This window comes from Myxine glutinosa, chromosome 10 (genome assembly GCF_964187855.1).
Source record: "Myxine glutinosa chromosome 10, kmMyxGlut1.1, whole genome shotgun sequence".
Taxonomy (NCBI): Eukaryota; Metazoa; Chordata; class Myxini; order Myxiniformes; family Myxinidae; genus Myxine; species Myxine glutinosa.
In genome coordinates this window covers 100,723,162-100,743,940 of record NC_136270.1, presented here as the reverse complement: position 1 = coordinate 100,743,940, position 20,779 = coordinate 100,723,162, and the positions used below count along the sequence as shown (strand labels likewise).

The 20,779-nt window shown below is 43.0% G+C and overlaps 1 protein-coding gene across 1 annotated transcript in view; it reads left to right on the top strand.

Moving 5' to 3' along the window:
- The window catches only part of LOC137433392 (sodium channel protein type 8 subunit alpha-like), a 128,863-nt gene that overhangs the window by 61,528 nt on the left and 46,556 nt on the right, over nucleotides 1-20,779 (top strand). The window contains exons 6-9 of the mRNA XM_078785219.1: nucleotides 314-471; nucleotides 12,850-13,023; nucleotides 17,913-18,035; nucleotides 18,356-18,358. Of these exons, the coding sequence (XP_078641345.1) occupies nucleotides 314-471; nucleotides 12,850-13,023; nucleotides 17,913-18,035; nucleotides 18,356-18,358 (458 nt within the window). The remainder of the gene's footprint in view (nucleotides 1-313; nucleotides 472-12,849; nucleotides 13,024-17,912; nucleotides 18,036-18,355; nucleotides 18,359-20,779) is intronic.

Here is a 20,779-nt window from a genome sequence, read left to right as displayed (position 1 = left end):
CATAGGGGTGTTTTTATATTTGCCGGTGGTCTTGGGGGCGGGAGAGTGACAGTGCAAATTCTCTATGTAAATGTGTATCATGTAGCGCTGCTGCAGGTACGAGAGGGTATTACAAGTCCCCACCCTTTACAGAAGAGTATTCCTGTCCCCACGTTTTCAGTGCAGTAAGGTGTTTTGAATTACGCAGCGAGAGGTATTTTGAATTGCAAATTTGAATAAGGATAATAGCATAGCCCCCCCCCCCCCCCCCCCCCATATGGAGTGGGTGCTTCTAGTATTAAGAACATGCTGGTACTCTTTGCCTGATCTGCAGGTGTTACTGCCACATCGATGTGCAGATGTGTACCCGATGTTGGCAGAATGTCTTCTCATGTGTGGATCACCTTCCGAAAGACATGCTATGTTGTGGTGGAGCATCAGTGCTTTGAAACCTTCATCATTTTCATGATCCTTCTCAGCAGTGGAGTGTTGGTAAGTGCTGGAGACCATTTAAGAAGATGGTATGACCTCCAGTTGAACAGCTTATATACCTTGATAATAGTTAATGCTGTAAATAACAAGATTAATTGGCAGGATTTATTTTTACATAATGATGTGGTGATATGTTGCAAGTTATAATTTAAAAAAGTAGAGAAAAGGTTGGTATTTTGGATCAATGGCTAAATTAAAGGAGTCATGCTTTGCCAAAACTAAATGTGACATTTGATTTGATCAGCTGTACAACACACCATAAGCATATTCCAACTGCAAAAGGAAAAGTCAGGTCAGGTACTATAACTATATAACTGACGATTATGGTCTTCGTTGGTGAGATTTATGAATGGTATGTCATCCTGACGGGAGCAAAATAAGCCCTCATCGGGACGGCGTGGTGTTGAAGTCATGGGGTCTCACTCCTATGGAAGAGTGATCCAATTGTATGACCATGCATTCTGGCCCTTCAGAGTTGGAATGTGTATGTTTTGATTGACCATGCGCTTCAGCCATTGGGCTGAGGTACATGTTTATGGGACAGTCTTGTTGGACTGTGGCCTTTGGCCATGAGGTTAGAGTGCATGTCCCAAGTTTAAATGTTTTGGATTTTTTTTTAACCTTTTTTGACATAAAAGGCACTTTAAAGGGAGAGAAAATAAGCTCAAAATCCGGATAGGTGGCCTCAGATGATGTTTAACCAATGACCACCATGAGAATCCCAATGCAAGTTGAGTGACCGGGCTGAAACCTCCAGGTCGGAGGCTCTTGTGAGAGAGAGAGCGAACACAAAAAACATAAACGGACACATAAAACATATAATAAAGGGAGCGGGAGACGATAGGGGGAGAGAGAGAGAGAGAAGCACACAAGCACAACAACAGTAGAGAACAGGGACATCGGTAGATCTGTGGAGAGGGAACACGGGTATAAAACAAATGAACACTACTAGCAATTACAGGAATGAAGTCGGAGATTGAAAGAGGTGGATTTGGGGTGTTTTAACGGGGGTAGAAAAGATCAAGGTTTTGGATGGGGGAAGATAAGAGATGGTGGTGAACAGCTGTTTTAAAGACCTGGAGGGAGGAGTGGGATTGAAGAGAGTGAGGGGGTACCACTGAGTCTGGCCAAAACGATTTCTTCTGGTTTGATTGAAAAGGATTTTATGGTCAGAAATTATGCAAATTTTGGGGTAAAAAAAATAGGCCATACAGATTTTGTTTTACATCTCAAATAAATATGGGTAAATCTTTATCTATGTGACTATGAGAACAGAATTTAAGATTACTTTTGAAACTAGTTCAAACCATGTATTAAAGAGACAAGTGGTGATGTCTTTCCGCATTGATAAAGTATTTTCAAAACTGAAATTCATGAAACTTCAATAGAATGTGAATTGTATGTTTCCCTGTAAAAAAAAAAAAATCTTTTTAAAGACATCCTCCAAGACTTGGATTTACCTTTAATACCTTGCATTTCCAAATTAAAATCTGATGGTGCTAGAAACGAAGGTTCAAATCACACATACGTTGGTGATTTGTCAATTTCTACCTGCGCTAATTTCACCCCAGATCTACGTTTTTGAAATGCCGACTTCTTTCCTGGAGGTCCTTGCAGTTTCCTTGTGTTTTATACTTCTCCCACCTCCCCCCCACCCCTCCTGCCTCCCTTCCCATGCCCCCCCAAGCCCTCTCCCTCCCACAGATCTCCCGATGTCTCTGCTCCCAAATATTGTGCTTGTGTGCTTCCCTCTCTCTCTCCATCTTGTCTCCCGCTCCCTTTATTATATGTTTTATGTGTCAGTTTGTTTTTTGTTTTTTGTTTTTTGGGGGGGTTTTTTTGGATACAGAATCGAGGCTCGTGAAAGAGCTAACATTTATTTCACAAACAAATCAAACAGACCAACAAAATATATAAAAAGAGGGAGCGGAAGACAAGATGGGGAGAGAAGGGGAAGCGCACAAACACAACATTTGTGAGCAGGGACATCGGGAGATCTGTGGGAGGGAGAGAGCTTGGAGGGAGAGAGAGAGAGAGGAGGCGTGGGAAGGGGGCGGTGGGGGTGGGAGTGGGAGAAGTACAAAACACAAGGACACCAAGGACTTCCAGGACAGAAGTTGGTATTTCAAAAAAGTGGATTTGGGGTGAAATTAGCGGGGGTAGAAAAGATCAAGGTTTTGCATGGGGGAAGATTATAAGAGATGGTGGTGAACAGCTGTTTTAAAGACCTGGAGGGTGGAGTGGGATTGAAGAGAGTGAGGGAGTTTGTTCCAGAGGTGGGAGAAAAGAGGAATGAAGAAGTGAAGGTGAGCAGAGGGTCTTGATTTTGGCAGTTTAACCATAAGAGGGTTGCAGGCAGATCTTGTGCGACCTGTAGGAATATTGGGGGACAGAGCCCAGATAGAGCTGGGAGCACAAGGCCAGAGAGGAGTCGGTAGAAGACGGAAAGACCACCAACCTGCCTGCGGTGAGTGAGTGAAAGGCCCTTGGAGTTAGCTTCATCGCGGGAGATTCCAATGATTCTGAACGCTTTGTTTTCAACAGCGTGAAGACGAGATAGGTGTGAGGCACGAGCACCAGCCCAGAGGGGAGAGCAGTATTCCATTGAGCTGCGGATGAAAGCCTTGTAGGTGGTGAGGAGCTCAGGTGTGCCAAGGAAGGACTTCCCACGACGGAGGATGCCCAGTCGGCGACTGGCTTTGGAGGCCAGATTTGAAATGTGGTTTTCCCAGGAAAGATCATGGCAGATAGTGAGACCCAAAAGCTTGAGTGACAGAACTTCTTGGAGAGGATTATTCAGAAAGTGGATGGGAGGGTTGTCCAGTCGGTCTTTTCGGAGAGACATCGTAAGAGTGTGAGATTTGTCAGGATTGAAAGACATGTTCCACTTGTTTGCCCACTCTGTGATTTTGTCCAGGTCTGCAGAGAGTGAGGAGGCTGCAGACTGCCGATCTGAGGGATGAGGAATGGAGTGACAGAGAGTAGACTCATCAGCAAAGAGATAGAGAGGATTTTCAAGAGAGTCAGAGAGATCATTGATGAAGACCAGAAAAAGCACAGGGCCCAGAACACTGCCTTGGGGAACTCCAGCCTGAACAGGAAGAGGAGATGAGAGAAACCCATTCAGGGCCACACGTTGACTACGACTAGAGAGGAAGTCCACCAGCCATGCGTGGAGATTTCCATGGATACCAAAGGAGGAGAGTTTGGTGAGCAGAGCGGGGTGCCAGACCGTATCGAAGGCACGTGTTATGTCAAGGGAGACAGCTCTAATTTCCTGTTTGGCATTGAGGACCTCCATCCATTGTTAAGAAAGCAGAAGCAGCATGTCCAGAGTAGAGTGACCAGGTCTGAAACCAAATTGATGATCAGAGATCAAGCCATTGGAGAAGAGGAAAGATTTCATATCTGAAACAATGATGGATTCCATGACTTTGCTGATAATTGGGAGAAGGCTGATTGGTCTGTAGTTGCTAGGATCTGTTTTTGCACCTTTTTGTGCAAAGCGATGATGTTGGCTGATTTCCAAGCAGATGGCAGATGACCTTGAGCAAAAGAGAGGGTGAAGAGACCAGAGAGAGGGAGTGAAAGAGCGAAAGAACAGGATTTTAGGACCCGTGGGCTTATGCTGTCAGGTCCAGTTGCAGAATCAGAGTCGAGGGTTGACAGAAACTTTTCCACCTTGTCGGGAGGAAGGGATACAGAGTCGAGGAGCAGCTGGGTATGACTGGGTACGGTGGGTACAGAGAGGGATGGGTTGGGACCCAAGATTTAGAGGCAAACACAGAGTTGAGGCATTCAGCCTTTTCACGTGCGGAGTCAGCCATGTAGCTGTTTGAGGTGAGGGAGGGGATGGAGGGGGAACAAACACCAGAAGCAGATTTGACCAGACGCCACCACGATTTGGAAGAGGGAGACAGATAAGAGAGTTCGGTCTTGAGAACGGAGAGATATTGTTTCCTGGCTCTCCTGAGGGTGGACACACACTTGTTTCAGGCTTTGTGAAAGGAAATGAGATTTCCTTCCATTGGATTTGCTTTCCAGGAGACGAAAGCAAGTTGTTTCTGGGCAACAGCCTCACCACAAGATTCCGTGTACCATGGACGGGAGGAAGGGTATGACAACTGAAGACGAGATGGGATAAATCTGTGCATGAGAGAGAGCAATTTACTTTGGAAGAATTCCCAGGATGAGTTGATGTCAGAGGCAGTAGAGATGGGAGACCAGTCCAGATGATTTATGGCTGCTTGAAGACCGTGCTAATTGGCCTGAGTGAAATGCCAGACTCGTCGACGCTGAGGATGCTCTCTGAGAATGGTCAGAGAGATGTCCACTTTAACAAGCACATGATCAGATGAGCCGATTGGAGCAGAAGAAGAGCAGCAGACATTTTCAGGGAGGTTAGTCATAACCAAGTCCAGAAGAGAAGATGCTCCGTTGACTGAGATCCGGGTCGGGAAATTGACAGATTGTGTCAGTCCCAGTGAGTCACAGAAGTCCTTTGCTGAAGAGCCTTGGCTGGTGAGAGAGGTACCCACACCCAGCCAACTGGCATGGTGACAATTGAAATCACCACATATGAGGAAGAGAGAGTTGGGATGGGTATATAGAAGTTGGTCCATATTATCAGACAGCGAGATGTAGATGGAGGCATCACTGTTTGGTGGATGGTACAACACACATATGAACAAAAGGTGGGAGCGAAGGGGAAGCCATAGCCAAAGGTATTCCTGGGGGTGAGGTGGAGAGCGGGCAGTGCAGGGCGAGTGAGGAAGAGAGTTTTTTTAATAAAGATAGCAACCGCACCTCCAGGACGAGGCTCAGGTCTATCATACCGGAGGAGGGAGTAACCTGGGAGAGATACCAAGGAATCAGAGACATCATGAAGGAGGAAAGTTTCTGTTGAGCAGATCATGTCTGGTTTGTCAGAAGCAACCTGTATGGAGAGATCAGTCAAGTTTGAGCGAAGGCCCGGATGTTTGAGGTCTATACCCTTAATGAAGAGGAAGGGGGAGCATCGGATACATAACAGGGGGGGGGGGGAGAGGGGTAGGGTAAGATGTGAAGAGGAGGAAGTGGTAGGGAGAGCTGTTGAAGGTGTGTCAGAGATTTCAGAATCGCTTGGAGAAAGGGAAGAATGGGGCGGACAAAAGGTTTGATGGTGATTGGGTGAGGCACAGTGAGGTGTTATTTGAGGAGGGGGAAGAGCGAGGCAGAAGGTTGGGGGAGATGTAGGTGAAAGTTGGAAGGGGGAAGAAGCGGGGAGGACGCTTTGAGGAGGAGGGGTGAGAGGGGAGTCTAGGAGGGGAGGAGCGAGGGAGAGTCTCGGAGGGGAGGGGTGTGGGGGGAGTGTGGAAGGGAAGGGGAAAGGGGGGAGATTTGAAAGGGATGGGTGATGGGGAAGATTTGGAGGGGAGGGGCAAGGGGGAAGATTTGAAAGGGATGGGCGATGGGGTAGATTTGGAGGGGAGGGGTGATCGGGAAGTTTTGGAGGGTAGGGGTGATGGGGAAGTTTTGGAGGGAAGGGGTGATGGGGAGGATTTGGAGGGGAGGGGCAAGGGGGAAGATTTGAAAGGGATGGGTGATGGGGAAGATTTGGAGGGGAGGGGCAAGGGGGAATATTTGAAAGAGATGGGTGATGGGGAAGATTTGGAGGGGAGGGCCAAGGGAGTAGATTTGGAGGGGTGGAGTGATGGGGAAGATTTGGAGGGGAGGGGTGAGATTGGATTTTAGAAAGTGTACGATTAATGGGAAACGAACATTTATTGCAAAATGAGTTTCTTGAGACCTTCGAGTCAAAAATACGTTTGAGGACGCTGAAGGAGGGGTGGAGTGCAGGAGAGTTTCGTGAATGTGGAAAAGAGGAACTGTAAGAGATGGAATTTTTTTTTGGAATGAATAGATTTGGTGAGCAAGTCGAAAGCATCCTTTTATAGAAGAAGAAGAAAAATGTGTTATAATATACGACAGAATACAGTTCTTCAGGGGAAAGTTTAAACATTTTTAACAACCTGATAACGTGATCACGAACAACGTGATCGAAGAACGAACGAACAAATAAGAACAACGAATAAGCGAATAAGAACAGAGAAGGAAATATTTTTTTGGTTTTTTTTTTTTTTAATTGCGATTTTAAACAAGGAAGTATGGGGTGAAAGACTGGGACAAAAACAGAGCACTAAAGTAATTGCAGAGCAATCGACAGACCGCTGAGAGAAAAACAAAGCCTCAAGGTCAGACACGGTAGCCTACTAGGCCTCAGAATACGCGACACGAATTAACCGACGATTTTGTATACATGTATGAAAAATTAACACCGAGAATCTTACTAAAGACACACTATAGGTACACACACCGAAAGATAGATACAGTTTCGACAAAAACACACTTGTGAAAAATTACTTAACTTCGAAAGCGTGAGCGCATGGACAGCTTCGACAAAGACGTGACCTCCAATCTTGCGCATGCGCAAAAGCCGCATTTTTGTGATTAATGTTAGCTCTTTCACGACCCTCAACCTGTATAAAACCACCTTTTAAAGGCCATTTTTCCCCGCAAGCGGGGGTTGGCCTTTTTCGGGAACTGTGGTTGTTGTTGTTTTTCGGTCCCCTTTTTGAAGCAATGTTTTACGGCCGGATGCCCTTCCTGACGCCAACCCTTTTTGCCGCCTTTAACGACAAGCAGGGAATTACCAGTGAACTGGTACTCAATTTGCCGACCTCGGAAGGATGACAGGCTGAGTCAACCCCCCTGGCGTTAATTCAGCGATTGACCGGGATTCAAACCCAGGATCCTAGGATCCTAAGCCGGCACCCTAGCCGCTAGCCCAACACCAGGGACTGTATACAACCTGTATACAAAAAAAAATTAAAAAAATTGGCTACTATATTCTTCGAAGTCCTGTTCAGCACATTAATGTCTCATTTCTTGTTCATGCATGTGATTTATGGCCAAATCCTAAGTGGGCCTTAGATCATAGTGACAAAAATAAGAAACAATAAATGGAGAAGCAGGTCAATTTTTACCTCTGCCACCGAAGGTCAACTTATTGCTGTTGTCGAGTTGGTTTCTGCAATTAGTGCCCCCAATTTTTAATGGTGCCACAGAGTTTCTTCGACCCCTCAGAGTACTTAACCACCATTTTGAAAAGTATTTTCCTTTTTTTTTCTTCCTGCACTTCCACGACTCCAAATTTCCGAGCTGTTTCTCAGAGCTGGCTTGGACTTTCGGAATGAAGTTTTGCATCAATGATGTGAATAGAACATATATGTTGTTAATGTTTTTTAACCTTGACCTCATTTTAGGTCTTGACCTAATTATCGGCATTTTAATATTTTCACCATAACTTGAATAAGGATTATCCGATCAAAATGAAATTGCCCTCCTTAGATAGCATAGAGCGAGGTGCATTTATAGTTCATGCACATCATACACCTCCGAGTTAAATGTCAGAGTCAAATGGCGGTCTGAACAAAATGTGTTTTTTGTCATCGCTCAATTTTGCCAATGGGGAATCTCATTGATAATTGCATCATAAAATATTGGAATGTAACTATTAGATCTTTAGACATCATTGACTTTTTAGACCTGTCACAATCCTTTAGATCCCTTAGATCCTTTAAAGAGCCTTTAAATCCCTTACACCCATTATACCCCTTCATACTCATTTAGACCACTTATACCCTTTAAAGACTCTTTACACCCCTTAAACCTTTACACCCTTTATACTTCTTAGACCCCTTCATACCCACATAGACCCTTTAAAGACCCTTTAGAATCCTTAGACAATTAAAAAAACCCTTTAGACCTTTAAATGCCTTATATCCTTTCATCCACATTTGGACCATTTTAAGACCCTTTAGACCCCTTAGATATTTACACCCTTTAGACCCCTTCATACCTATTTTGACCCATTAGAGACCCATAGACCTTATTCGACCCTGTAGGCACTTTTCAGACCTATAAACCTTTTAAGATCCTTTAGACAATTTTAGACCCTTTGGACACTTTAAGACCCTTTGGACACTTTACATCCCTTTTGTTCTTTAGACCCCTTAGACCCATTCAGACCCCTTAGACCAATTTAGACTCTTTAAGCACTTTAGACCACTTAAGACCATTAAGACGCCTTTGACTTTTACACGCTTTAGACCCTTTACTTCCCTTACGCCTATAGACCCTTGGACCATGCTTAAGCACTTTTAGGCACTATAGACCCTTGGACCATGCGTAGGCAGACCCCTTTAGACCTTTTATGATCCTTAAGACACTTTAGACCCTTTAGAAAATCGTTTTGGTGACCGTTTTGTGCACCATTCACATCGCATCACAAGTTGAAATGGCACATCAATACTGATAACCCAAAGCGAAACTGATGTTTGAAAGTGAAACTGAAACTACTGATCTACAGACCATCGAATGGGAAACCAGAATGAAATACTGTGAGAAATACCGATAGTTAGGGAATTTTAGCAAATTGTATTGACCATCTGTGAAAAAATTGCTTACCAAAAAATTTCTTCACTAACGTATTCATCTAGGTGTCTACTAACACCTATCAATTAGTGCAAACCCAAATCCTTGTGGAAAATTCTGGGGAGCCAATCAAAGTTCGGGTGCTCAGAGGGCCTGCGCGAAAAAATCGGAAAATTAACTTTTGCCAATATTGACTTGTGGGATGTCTAACTAGGGGTTTTTTGGGGTGCTGAATTGATTCCAACCATTATTTTTGAGAAAAAAACACTCCATGATCATATAAAATGTATTTTATTGACATTTTTACCAGAACTGTGCTCAATGGAAATGTTGCTTTGTCAGCTTTTACAACCTTATTCATCAAACTCCCCAGTATCTTCCTCACTCCTCTTGTCATCCAGCTGGTTTATGTTCAGGCAAGAGTTACCATGACAGATGCCGCAAGCAGAAATACACTTGACTCCTTGCTTTTTACAGCAGAACCTGAGTGAGCTGCAGTCCCCCGCACAGTTGCAGCTGGCAAACGTCAGGAGGTAGTCTGGTGCAATGGGGTCTGTAGAAGGGACTGGTGCATATCCTTGCTCAGTGAGTTGCCATCCATAGTCCCGGGCATCCAACGATGGACTTTGCAGCATTCAAGTAACAATACTTGTAGCGATGGAGCTCAGCATATGACTCAGAGTATCCTAAGTGATGACAACGGTCAATCAACCACTTGGATCCAAACATGTGGTCAAGTTGTATCGTGAGTCCGAGTTGAGAGGGCATCACTCCTGATCGAGGGCGGTAGGCTTTCAGTAGGTTCTGGCCCCATACTGCTACCTTTTCATCTGATTTCACGATTGGTTTCAGTAGCTTCTGTAGGCTGTTGGGAATCAGAGCAAGCTGGTTCTGTGTATTGGTCATGCTCTCCACTGAAGGGTACTGCTTCTGGTCAAGTGGGACTCTTTCCAAGTCTCCGCAGATCAGGTTGATGGCAGTTGAAATGGTGAGCTCTTTCAGTTCAGCATCGTCCAGGGTTTGCGAGGGGTTGAGGACCTGCTGACGGTAGTCTCGAAGGATTACGTTTGTCATGTCTCTCAGACACACATTATCTGCTCTTCTCTCATCTGATGTGAAGTAGAGAGACTCCCCATACTGTTCCTGAAGCTTTATTTTCAGATACCGTGGACTGTATGCCAGACTTTTGTCCTCGCTGGGGTCAAGCTCTTCCATCTTCCTGTGGATCTCTGCAAGAGTTGTAATACCATGCTCCACCCCTTCATCTATCCATAAGCACAGTTTCTCAAACAGCAACTGTCTCTCTTCATCAATAAGCCGTCCGACCTGAGGCCAAAAATATCATTTTTAATTAAAATTATTAGGTTAACGAATTTCCTCTAGTCAGGTAGCCTACTTCTAGTCTTTAAAATGTCAGTCAGTGATCCAAAGAGGTTATTAATTTAGGAAGTGAAGATTGTGCACATTTATGAAAGATTGATATGGCTCGAATGACCAAGGGTAATATTTTAGTTGCAATGCGTAGCTGAGAATATTTGTGTAGTAAATAGAGAATACATAAGTGCATTGCTATTATAATTATCCCAGGGTTTGTAAACGGGTGCTCGAATAGGGTCCTGCACCGAAGATGATAAAACGCCTCTTCTGCTACCAAGTCTATGATCCCAGACAGACGACCGGCAACCTCACGTCCCCAGGCATCTCCTCGTTTCCCAGCTGTCTCCATCAAATTTCTTTTCAGTCGGTCCTGGTAGCGATAATTGTCAGGCGCACGATACAACTTCCGGGCTCTGCCTGGATGATGCCACATATATGCATGATTAAAGTATTTGACTTTGAGTGGTACAGTGAAGAGAAAAAAAAATTGAAAAATATACATTTGAACTTGTGCAGGACTCAGTAAACGCGCAACTTACCAGGGTTTCGTTCCAATGTTCCAACGTTGATGCCTTCATCACAGAGTATGCAAACATCATGGTAGATAAGATGCGCTGATGGTGTTTGGGAAGTAGAGCTGGAGCCAGTTGAGGTACTTTGCACAGATGATATCCGGCGTCTTTTCGTCATGTCTGAGCATCGGCCCTCCTCATCTTGTTCTATGGAAATAAAATTATTGTTTAGAAAGCAAATTTGAGATTATTATTGTCGTTTTTATTTGCAATGCTACTTCCTTTGAATGATGAATAAAAAAAACTTACGATTAGCTGTTTCAGTTGCAGTGGATATACTTCTCGCACGACTGTACAACTCTGTTTTACAATCCACATGGTATCTCAACTTGCTGTCTTCTCCGTTGTTCCAGTCCTCATTTAGTCTCGCGATCAACGCCGCATCGCCCACAAGCTCAGAATGTGATAAGATCCGTGGGTGGCCTTTATTGGAGACTTTTGAGAGCGTATGCTTTTCAATCCCGGAACCACCACAGATGAAACACCTCAAGCCAGATTCAGTCACATCCTTGTCCATACTGTCCTAAAAAATAAGACATTTTTTTGTAAACAACAGACAGGACATGAAATTTTGACTAAACAATACACATTATTATCAGTTAAAACGAATAAGGTAAGTCACAAACCATGTGCAAAACTTGTGTCTTCACTATTTGTTCATTTATCAAGGTATGTCGCAGCACCACAACACTACACCGCGTTGGCAGCAACCCATAGCGGCAGCAACACACACACCTTCCTGCCACCGCGTCTAGACACACACTGGCAAGTGAACTGGGCGCATGTGGGGGAGTGGTACAGCGGGGGACGGGGGAGTGCAGCATGTGGGGGAGTGGGGGACGGGTGAGGGCAGCATGTGGGGGGAGTGGGGCAGCGTTGTATGCTGGTTTCAGCACAATTTGAACAATCTGAATCAATTGAGCCAAATTACCGCAAAACACAGTCTGAGATATCTAAAAATGTATCATATCAATATTTTACGGCCAGGGATTCATTTTTCCTCAAATCTAATGGTTGGAATCAATTCAGCACCCCAAAAAACCCCTAGTTAGACATCCCACAAGTCAATATTGGCAAAAGTTAATTTTCTGATATTTTCGCGCAGGCCCTCTGAGCACCCGAACTTTGATTGGCTCCCCAGAATTTTCCACAAGGATTTGGGTTTGCCTAGATGAATACGTTAGTGAAGAAATTTTTTGGTAAGCAATTTTTTCACAGATGGTCAATACAATTTGCTAAAATTCCCTAACTACGAATGGAAATTGCTGAAAGCAAAGCAAAATGGCAAGGGATAGCTGCCTGGAGGTAGTCGGTTGGCATGGAAAGAACTTTGGTGTTCTTCATTCGGGCGGTAGACCCAAAAAGTGCCAAGATTAATTTCCCAGCCGAGCTTCCATAATTCAATAATGACCATTGCTTTTGTTCGTGCTTTTAAATGCATGCTTTATTGTTGGTAAACTGCTTTCGAAACTGCTCGATTGTCTTTCTTTCATTGTTTTGACATTGTGTGTAAAGATTAGATAGATGGGAAATTCTGCACCACTGAATGGCTACACTGATTTTGTCAATATCCAACCCACAGTTTAGCTCAGCCGTAATAAGTAGCCAGATGGGCGTTGAGGATACGGTCCCCAATTGGGATCACCAAACCACTAGTAAGGTAACGCGTTAATAAAGGAGCGAGAACCCTGCTCGGTTTTGTGGTTTCAATCGGCGTCCATGGGTGACTAGCAACCTGCCGGACTGTGGAGTTATCCATTACCAGTGGCCTCATGTCTGGAGGTCGGGGAGCGAGAATGAGGCACCTCTTCCTGGTAACTGCTGGCTCTGCTTCAGTAACAATATACATATGGGATGGAATTGTAAATTATGTTGAGGTGAACTGTATAATGTACTCTTTCATTGAAAATAGAATGCATCGTGAGTGGATTGTGCTGTGATCTTTCTTTTGTAGGCCTGTGAGGATGTTTACATTGAAAAGCGGAAGGTTCTGAAGACTATACTTGTGAAAGCAGACATCTTCTTCACATATATATTCCTGCTTGAGATGCTTCTCAAGCTCATAGCTTATGGGTTTCACAAGTATTTCAAAAGCTTCTGGTGCTGCCTTGACTTATTCATTGTAGTGGTCAGTCACACATTGTGCAAAGACACCTCATGATAAAATGGAGCACATTTTCATTTCATTTATTTTGCTTTTTTTGTTGAAGCTTTACTGCAGAGAAAAGTCTTTTCACAAACCACATACATCAACCAAACTTGTGCACTTATTGACTGTCCTTACTAGGTTTTTTATTATATTAGTTTAACTTTGGTAATATAAATGATGCATTACTTTATTGGCACCATTTCCTTGTCCATCTCATGTTGCCTTGAGCATTTAAGAGTCAACCATAAAGTGGGCACTCGCATCAGAGGTAGATGAGACCAAGTGGGAAGGCCGATGAGCTCCTCCTTGAAATTACTTACAATTGTTTTTCCTCTTACGTTTTACAATTACCTCCTCATGTTTTTTTATACTGAACATGTTATAGCAAGTTTCTACGACTTTTTTTGTGATAGACTCTGGCCTAAAATGGCCAAAAACCTCCTCAAACTTAATGCTGGGTAGATACTAGATATAATAGATTTGGAGCTGCTCGCTCCCCTAAAATAAAACAAAAGCTTGGGTAGCGAAGAGCCCTCTGTGATTTTAATTACAAAATGTTTTTATCTCCACAAGATCAAGGCTCTTGGAAGAGAAAAGTGATGGAGAGTATGAACTGACAGTGGGGCGACTCTTGGTCATAATAAACAATTGAATGAATTCACAGGAAAAGAAGAAAGAAGGAAACATTGCAAACTCTAAGATAATTGGGTTTGCTAGGATTAATGGGAGTAATAAATATTATGAGTAAGGATGAGGGATGACAGGAGAGGTGTGCAGTCAGCTTGGATTTTGCAAGTTTAACCAGAAGGGGGTTACGGAGGAATGTGTGCATCTTGGATTTGCTAGGGAGGGTCAGAAAAGAGAGGACAGAGGGAGGATAGAGAGAAAAAGGGAGGACAGAGAGAAAAAGGAGCTAACTGGGGCAGAGGCGGCAAACAACACAGAGACCTGCCTCACATATGAGACAATGAGAGCAAGAGACCTGGTGCTTCGGTCTCATTGTAGGAGATTCCAATAAGTCGAGAGATTTAAATTACAGAAAATCTTGTTTATACACATATAAGTTCTTTTATTAAATGCAAACTTCCCATATACTGTATATAAAGGTGTGTGTGTGTGGTGAAAACCGCGAAATGGTGTCGCATGGTAAAGTTTTATGACATTGCAGCATACGCGCCATGTCACATGGTTGGCTGCTTTACACACTATACCGTTTTTTACACATCTATTAGCGGATTGTATCTATTTTATTCCACATCTATGAGGTTATGAGAGGTTCACACATCAAGCCCCAATCCCCAGCACCATTCACCCACGTTTATCGATGGGCAATAACTGACTGCCCTGCCTTATCCTACATTCTTCCAATCTTATTTTCAAATTTCTCCCAGTTTCACCAACGAATGATTCACCACAATCCTTGCAGCAGTGCAATATAACAAATTATCACCAATTGGGATTTTGTCTTTTAATTTTGTAATAAAGCGGTGAAGAGTGCACAGCGTTTTATATGCCATTCCAATTTGTGCACCACGCATCTTTTTTTTTTTCCAAGAAGTTAGGTTAATAAGGTGGTAGGTACACCGTCCAATCATATCCAACTCCACACATTGATAAATTGGAGGATCTATTTGTGGGCCAAATGCCAAGATCAAATTAGAGCAGTGTTTCTCAGCCGGATTTGCCAGACGACCCACCAGTCCTGGTATTTGGTTGCCGCGACCCCCTGTTAAAGACAAATATAACACTTCGTCTGATCAATCGAGTAGCCTTCAATGGTTGGAAAAAAAAGACAGGAATGGGGATTTTGAAAAAAAAAACCCACTTTACTGGAAAAATACTGGGTTTATTCAAGTTGGGGGGTTTTAAGCCAGGTGGGGAAAATGAGGCTCGGTCAATTAGTGTCATCCCTCACTACATGATTAACTCAACATCGATCAGCTTGTTCCTGGCTTTAGTTTTGATCATTACTAAGCTTGAGAATACAAGTTCAAATTGGTAAGTCGTTGGGAACATCTCTAGGAGTTGTGTAACTACTTGGCACAGATGGCTTTCGACCCCTTCGGCGGTCATGACCCACCGTTTAAGAAACATTGAATTAGAGGATATCGTATATTGGGGTGGCATGGTGTGTGCTAAAGGGAATGGGTCTCTCTTCTTTTCAACTGCTTGAAGGATATAAATAAAGGAAGCAAATACTAGTGCAGTAGGTCCAGGAAATACTTCTTATATGGTGGGGCAGTCTCTGTCTTCTCCAGCCATTATGCTTTTGCATTCCACTGGATAGAGACCATTCAGACTGAGAGGGTGTCACATGCTACAGTGTGCGATTACTGTGATACCGGTAGGTAAAACCCTAGTGCACGTGCGGTGAAAGTTTGTTGGCATTGGGGACATTGTCTGAGTAGCTCGGAGCCATTAGTCAGAACTTCACACATAGTCAGTCTGAGTGGGAAGGCCGGGAGTACACTGGAGAACGCCAGCTACTCACGGTCCTGCTCAGAGGACCCAGCAGTCCACAGAAGACAGAAAGATTAATTGGTTGCGGAATATGTGTTTAATTGCATTTGCATATTTTTTTGTTGTTTCTGATATATTTTGTTATATACTGTACATCCATGCAGTAGAAGAGGTGTGTTTGAGATGAACATATATGATGTGTACAGTCACGTGAAAAAGTAAGTACACCCCATGTAATGTTTTGACTTTTTCAACATATTTCAACATACAGCTATTTGATCTTCATTTCAACAATATTGATAGATAAAGGTGATATAATATAACAAATATCATGAAACATTTACATTTTGTAGTCCATTGTATAATTTAAATAAACATAAATGCAAATTTCGCATGTGGAAAAAGTAAGTACACCCTTGGCTCTTATAGGTGGTATTGCCCCCTTTGGCAGAAACAACCTCAAGTAGGCATTTCTTATAACTGTCCACCAGTCTCTGACATCGACTGGGAGAAATTTTTGCCCACTCCTCCATGCAGAATTCTTTCAGCTGTGCAATGTTTGAGGGGTTTCTTACATGCACAGCTCGTTTCAAATCCCCCCACAACATCTCGATTAGTCAGGGCCCTTAGGGATATTTTGGTTCAAATTCTTCCAAAAGCAACAAATTTGGCGCAGATGTTGCCCATGCCATACTCTTTCGATTTTTGACGAGCCCCAAGGGCGGTATGATCCGGGGACCATACCGGTCCATCCCGCCATGTCACCTGACCTATGACGTCATAATTAGGATATGCATCCAATCACATGGCGTACTATAAGTGGTCAAAGTTCAAAATGAATCGATCGAAAAATGAAGGCAGGGATCCATTTTTAAGGTTTTCATAAAATCCAATATGGCCGCCAGGTCACATGACCTATGACGTCATATTTATCACATGTATACAATCATGTATACATGAACCCGGATCATGATCGCACAAAAATTAAACACAAGGATATGGCATACAGTTCATAAAACATCAAAATCCGTACCTTTGTAATTAGACTGATGAACTGCATATGCCTGAAAATTAGGAAATAGACATGTAGATATTTCCTATAATTGTCAAAAATAAGGTCAGAGTTCATTACCCAACCCAGAAACATAAAATGGTGAACCTCGCGTAAATCTTGACAAAAAACTCAAAAACCGACATGTTTGACTCAAAAATGACCTTTAAGATGACCTTGATGGTTGACCTTGACCTCGAATCATCAAAATAACATCATAATTGGATTCCTCGACCTCGAAAACCCCTGAAAAGTGGTATCATACATGATTCCAACCCTTTTGGTTATTTAACTGATTTTCCTCTAATCCAGGTGGCGGCCATTTAGTATTTCGCCAATATGGGGCCCCCGGGGGGGGGGGCGCCCGTCTTGGCGCCCGTCAAAAATCGAAAGAGTATGGCATGGGCAACATCTGGGCCAAATTTGGTGCTTTTGGAAGAATGTGAACCAAACGGCCCCAAAATATCCCTAAGGGCCCTGACTAGATGGGATTTAGATCCAGGCTTTGACTTGGCCATTCCAGAACCCTCCATTTATTTCTTTTCAGCCTTGCCCTGATGTTCTTTTTGGACAGCAAAGGATTCCTCCTGGCACACCTCCCATGTAGATCAAATTTGTGCAGCCTCTTTCTAATGGTAGACTCGTGCACTTTGACATCAACAGTGGCAAGAGCTACCTGTAGGTCCCGTGATGACATTCTGGGGTTCTTAGAGATTTCTTTCAGCATCTTGCGGTCTGCTCTCAGTCTGAACTTGCTGGGCGGCCTGGCCTGAACAAGTTGGCAGTTGATTGGAATCTTCTCCACTTGTAGGTGATCTTCCGGACAGTCGAATGATTGATTTCAAATTGTTTGGAGATCTTTTTAAATCCCTCCCCAGACTCGTCGGCATCTATAACCTTCTTTCTGAAGGCCGCAGAGAGGTCTTCTTGATATAGGCATGGTGACGCCAACCACTTCAACAACAAAGAGCAAACCAAACTAAATATCTGAGGTTTAAATAAGACAGGTTCCTCCAAGATCCTCTCTAACGATGTTCTAATCATTTGCACCTGAGCTGGTGCACCTGATTCTAATTTTAGGTATTTGAAGTGGTGATAAATGTAGGGGTGTACTTAATTTTTCCACATGCGAAATTTGCATTTACTGTATGTGTATTTAAGTTATACAATGGACTACAAAATGTAAATGTTTCATGATATTTGTTATATTATACCACCTTTATCTCTCAATATTGTTGAAATGAAGATCAAATAGGCGTATGTTTAAATATGTTGAAAAAGTCAAAACTTTACATGGGGTGTACTTACTTTTTCACGTGACCGTATTTATGGATCCATTGTGTGTGCTTGTACACAGATTTCCGTCACCTCCTTGGTTGCCCACTGGCTTGGAATAGACAAACTCAGTGCCATAAAGAACTTGCGCACTTTGCGAGCGATTCGCCCACTTCGAGCACTCTCTCGTTTTGAGGGCATGAGGGTACGGCATCAAATATTGACACATTATGTTGGCTTATTTCGTATTCCCTTTTCTTTTTAAACTTTTTGCAATATGACATTTCCTTCTATCGATGTGTTTTTAATTTGGGAATCATAATTTCCCTCAAATTTTCCCATGAAATAGAATTCTGTGGAATAGTCTGAAATTTGATCTTCTCATTCCTCACTCCATTGTGCTTTTCCTTCTAGTCCCACAAGATAGCAGCCCAATCCATGTCTCTGTAGTAATTTTGCATAGAGTTATGCTGTGGCTCAAGTACTTCTTCCACTCAGGTCTTTAAATGTAACGTGTTCAATAAGGTGGTGGAAAAGATGCTGAATCAACAGCGGTAAACTTCTGAAAAATTATTTTATTTAAATTCAATTATATACTTGTACACTGTGGAGTACAAATCGTCTTGTTGGCACTTAAAAAACGCTTTCGTTTAGCAGTACTTTACAGCATTTTACGTCATCTTGTCGAATCAAATATTCCGCTCGCAGGCCCCGCCCATGTCTTTTTTTGCCGCGTCGCAGACGCTGCTCATAGAGTGCCCTCTGCTGTTGTTGTTGTTCTTCTTCTTCTTCTTGTTCTTCTTGTTCTTGCAGAGAAGACAAAACCTCAAAGCTCCACCCATTCTGGGAACCATAGCTCCACCCATTCTGGGAGAGCCTTCATATAAACAAATATCCACCATTTTATTAACTCGCATAGCTTTGAGGCCTGTTTTGTAGGCTCGTGGTGTCTTCCTCTCTCACACAGTTTTATTTCAAATCAAATTCGATATATCATTTCATTTTTCACAGTCGCTAACATAGTTTTAGACTCGGTTGAAAAAAAACGGGAAGAAAATCCGATGAAAGTTGCCCTTTATAGAACGAAATGAATTCTCAAAGGCCTGTAACTTCAAGTCCATTGAGATATTTTTTTTTTAAATCGCAGCATGGTCAGTCATACACCGCCCGAAATAAGAGACGGGAAAATGCCGAGATATATATATTTTGTTTAAATCGCGGCATGCTCAGTCATACACCGCCCGAAATAACAGACGGGAAAATGCCGAGATATATATATTTTGTTTAAATCGCGGCATGGTCAGTCATACACCGCCCGAAATAACAGACGGGAAAATGCCGAGATATATTAAAAATTCGTCCATTTGATGACAATCGTCACGATGAAATATTTAATTTATACGTCGTCACAATAATGTGGAGAGAGGAGCATAGCTTCGTTCACGTGTCGCCACACACGGGAAATTGCCGAGATATATTTTCACTTTGCACAAAAATAACATCAAGTAATCGAATCAATAGGAATGTCCTGTGCCTATAACATCGACGTTATAGGCACAGCTGCATCTAGGCATTGTGTAACATCGACGCGGCTTTTGTTTTAATTAAAACTTTTTGTACTTGTTTTCTCAAGACTGCGTGAGGTGAGGTGTTCGTTCTATGGACTCTCCATTTCTATTTGTGCTGATGTATAGTTTGACCCTCTGTCCCTTTTCTGCCTACTCCTAACCACCCAGTTGTTTATGTTTGCATGTCTTCAACAATGGCCGTGCGGAGAAGTGATGAAAGGATCTCTACATCTATTGGGTTAATTTTGCGCAAATTGGTGTTCAAGAACACATGACCGTGGCGAATCTACCGACAGGAGTAGCTGAGTGGAGCTTTGTAAGCAATACGCTAATGGTGGCGTCATTAATGAAATTAACGTGATTAAAAAAAAAAAATTAAGGAAATTAAATGATTAATGAAATAATTAACGTAAACCCTAATTGTTCGTCGGTTTAATATGCTAATTCTCCTAAAAACACCACAGAGCCCGCTCCCAATGGCCATAAAATGACAAATGTTTCATTGACAAGAAAGGATTTATTAACAAAGACGAAGCGGTGCAGAGGAAGAAGAATACTGTAGCACAGCGGCAATCGCACACAGTAACTGATATCGATACGATAAGAGGTGTGTGTGTGTGTGTGTGTGTGTGTGTGTGTGTGTGTGTGTGTGTGTGTGTGTGTGTGTGTGTGTGTGTGTGTGTGTGTGTGTGTGTGTGTGCGCGCGCCACCATTTTTCTCAGAAATGGCCAAACAGATCCTGGCCAAACTTTTAGAGATTCATTAGGATTAGAGTGTCGGGGGTATGTTTAAGAGAAAAAAATTGACAAGGATTTTTATGTTCTTAAATCGCTTAATAGTGCCTAAGCCTTTGTAACTATGTGAAAGATAATATTAAATGATCCCAGGCCCCATTCCTTAGTAGGTGTAGGGAGGTGTTCTACACCCCACCCAAAAAATAAAAATAGGAAATTTGATTTCTTCAAAATGCCAACAGCACAGCACTGGGCAATGCCAGGTACCCCTGCTAGTTATAAAGAAATTATGCATATGCGGCCCCAGGACCACAATGTCTTCGACAAATAATCACTTAATCCGTTCACTCAGGGAGGATGAGACAGATTTATTACTTTTATTTTTTTTGTATACAAGATCGAGGCTCGTATAAGAGCTAACATTAATCACAAAAAGACAAGCTGACACATAAAACATAAGATAAAGGGAGCGGGAGACAAGATGGGGAGAGAGAGGGAAGCACACAAGTATACTGGAGAGCAGGGACATCGGGAGATCTGTGGGAGGGAGAAGGCTTGGGGGGGGGGAGGCACGGGAAGGGGGAGGGGTGGGAGAGGTATAAAACACATGGACACTGCTCGGACTTCCAGGAAAGAAGTCGGTATTT